The sequence below is a fragment of the Miscanthus floridulus genome, chromosome 15, assembly GCF_019320115.1.
Source record: "Miscanthus floridulus cultivar M001 chromosome 15, ASM1932011v1, whole genome shotgun sequence".
NCBI classification, from domain to species: domain Eukaryota; kingdom Viridiplantae; phylum Streptophyta; class Magnoliopsida; order Poales; family Poaceae; genus Miscanthus; species Miscanthus floridulus.
This window is the reverse complement of record NC_089594.1, coordinates 35,969,773-35,972,125: the sequence shown is the minus strand read 5'-3', so window position 1 is coordinate 35,972,125 and position 2,353 is coordinate 35,969,773. Positions and strand designations below refer to the sequence as shown.

Sequence of the window (2,353 nt, the reverse complement as noted above, 5' to 3'; positions counted from 1 at the left end):
GGCGCGGTTCCAGACGCTGTCACACGATGATGGTAGGCACGGGGCAAGGGCTGCGACGCGGGCGGGCATCAGGTGCAGGCGTGGAGTTCCGTCCGAGCGGACGCTGTCTGTGGAGCGAGATTTGACTTGGGGTGACGGCCATAGGTGTGGCAGCTTCGTCTGGACGAACGCCGCGTTCCGGACGTCCGGGTGCTACTCGTACGATAAAGAAAAGGCACTAGCTTATATATAGACATTAAAAGAAAAAATTTAAGACATCTTGCTCGTAGCATCTCTCAGGCTGCTGGACCTTTTTTAGAATTTCTTTTAATATAAGAGACACTTTTTTTAGGATTAGGACGGGCTTGGGTGGGTAGGTAGAGTAGGAAGAGGAACATTGGCTGATTTTGACGAAAGAGACATATACAAAGAAAATGGTTTTTTTAAGAATGAACGCTAGTGTTCTTAATTTTCTACTGCTAGAAACTCTACGGTTGTTTCGCCGCGTACTAGCGACGTCTGCCAGAGTTTTTAGCGGTGGATTCGGCAAAATTTGGCACATTTTGACAAGCGTATAATAATGATCTGCCCAACTTCCACAAAGTTTTTTAGTTCTATTCTAACTGCAAGCCCACCAAACTGGCAAACTCCCATCTCTACCCTGCTGAATGTTGGCACGTGTTCACTGTTGACCCCGACTGCTGCGCTAACCGCGTGCCAAACCGAAGCACTCAATCTGCGACAAAGCCCTTAAAAAAGAAGACCAACACCAGGCTTCTCTCTACGTCGCCGCTCTGCGCTCCTCACACAAACCGCAAGAAGCCAAGAACCCACCCGATCCGCCGGCTTGGCCGTTGCCGGTCGCCATGGAGCACTACGAGCGGCTTGGCAAGATCGGAGAAGGCACGTCGGGGGTCGTCTACAAGGCCCGCGACCGCCGCACCGGCGAGACCGTCGCCATCAAGCGCCTCCGCGCCGGCGCCGGCATCGGCGACGCGTTCGACGAGACGTTCCGCCGCGAGGTGCGCTGCCTCGAGGCCTGCCGCGGCCACCCCTGCCTCGTCGAGCTCCTTGCCGCGCACCGCGACCCCGCGGGCGGCGGCACGGGCGCGTTCCTCGTGATGGAGCACGCCGGGCGGAGCCTGTCAGAGGTCATGCGGCAGGACTACCTCGCCGAGCGGCGGCCGTTCCCGGAGGCCGAGGCGCGCCGCGTGATGCGGCGGCTCTTGGAGGGCGTGTCCGCGATGCACGCGCGCGGCCTTCTGCACCGGGACCTCAAGCCCGACAACGTCCTCCTCGACGGCCGCGGCGGCGTCAAGATCTGCGACTTCGGGCTGTCGCGCGCAGCGGACAACGGTACCGGCGGCGCGCCGTACACGCCGGGGGTGGCGACGCTGTGGTACCGCGCGCCGGAGCTGATCCTGGGGTCCGGGGACTACGACGCGGGCGTCGACACGTGGGCGCTCGGCTGCATCATGGCCGAGCTCCTCGCCGGCGGCGTGCCGCTGTTCCCCGGGAGGTCGGAGATGGACCAACTCAACAGGGTGTTCGACACGTTGGGGATGCAGGACATGCCGTCCTGGCCGGGCTTCGCGCGCCTGCCGCGCGCCGGGTCGCCGCTCTGCCGGCGCGGCAGGCCTCCCAGCAGGCTCCGGGAGCTCTTCCCGGCGCTGTCGGCTGCCGGGTTCGACGTATTGGCCGGGCTGCTGGCGTGCAGGCCGGACAGGCGCCTCACCGCCGCGGACGCGCTCCATTGCCCGTGGTTCGCGGATGCCGCCGCGGCGGCACCTGAGGCCTTGCCTGATCAGCCGCGCGCTTCGTGCTGCGCCGCCGGCTTCGCTGCCGGTGTCGCTGGTGTTGCCGAGGCAATCCTAGCGTAGAACATGAGAATTTTTTTTTCGAAGAGCCAAACATGATAATTAAGAGACATGTCATTCTTTGATTGATTGATCGTTTGTAGATTATTAAAGGTTACTATTTTTGTTTTTTAAAAGTGCAGTATATTTTAAGTTCGACACCGTATCTACTGCATTCATTTGATGGCAATTCTCTGTAAGTTCTTGACTGACTAAGCGAAATGTGCAGAAACCATGTCTTGGTTTTTTTTTTTTTTTTGTCAGAGAACGTTTTGTTCATCTGTTGGATTGTCGTCATCTTTCATGGTTGGTGAAATGGTACCTATTCTAGAAATGCTCTAGAACATGCAACTGGTTGGTGAATTATTGTCCTTCCAAGCCACAATTTCACAAAACCAAACATCAACGACAAAAGATGTGGTTGCACACAACATATATTTCTTTCCATAAATAAATATCGGACGGCCATGCATGCGGTAGGCCGCACAAGCGATGTGGTTGCACATAACATATATTTC

The 2,353-nt window shown here is 57.1% G+C and overlaps 1 protein-coding gene across 1 annotated transcript; it reads left to right on the top strand.

Moving 5' to 3' along the window:
- The first annotated feature begins 786 nt into the window (after nt 1–786).
- Nucleotides 787–1,989, top strand: LOC136509486 (putative cyclin-dependent kinase F-2). The gene has a single exon (XM_066504266.1). It carries the CDS (start codon nt 846–848, stop codon nt 1,857–1,859), a length of 1,014 nt encoding a protein of 337 aa, XP_066360363.1. The 5' UTR covers nt 787–845; the 3' UTR covers nt 1,860–1,989.
- Nucleotides 1,990–2,353: the final 364 nt, after the last annotated feature.

What these genes read in the sequence shown, in the direction of transcription:
- LOC136509486 (XM_066504266.1), top strand. Translation starts at nt 846, where the DNA reads ATGGAGCACTACGAGCGGCTTGGCAAGATCGGAGAAGGCACGTCGGGG.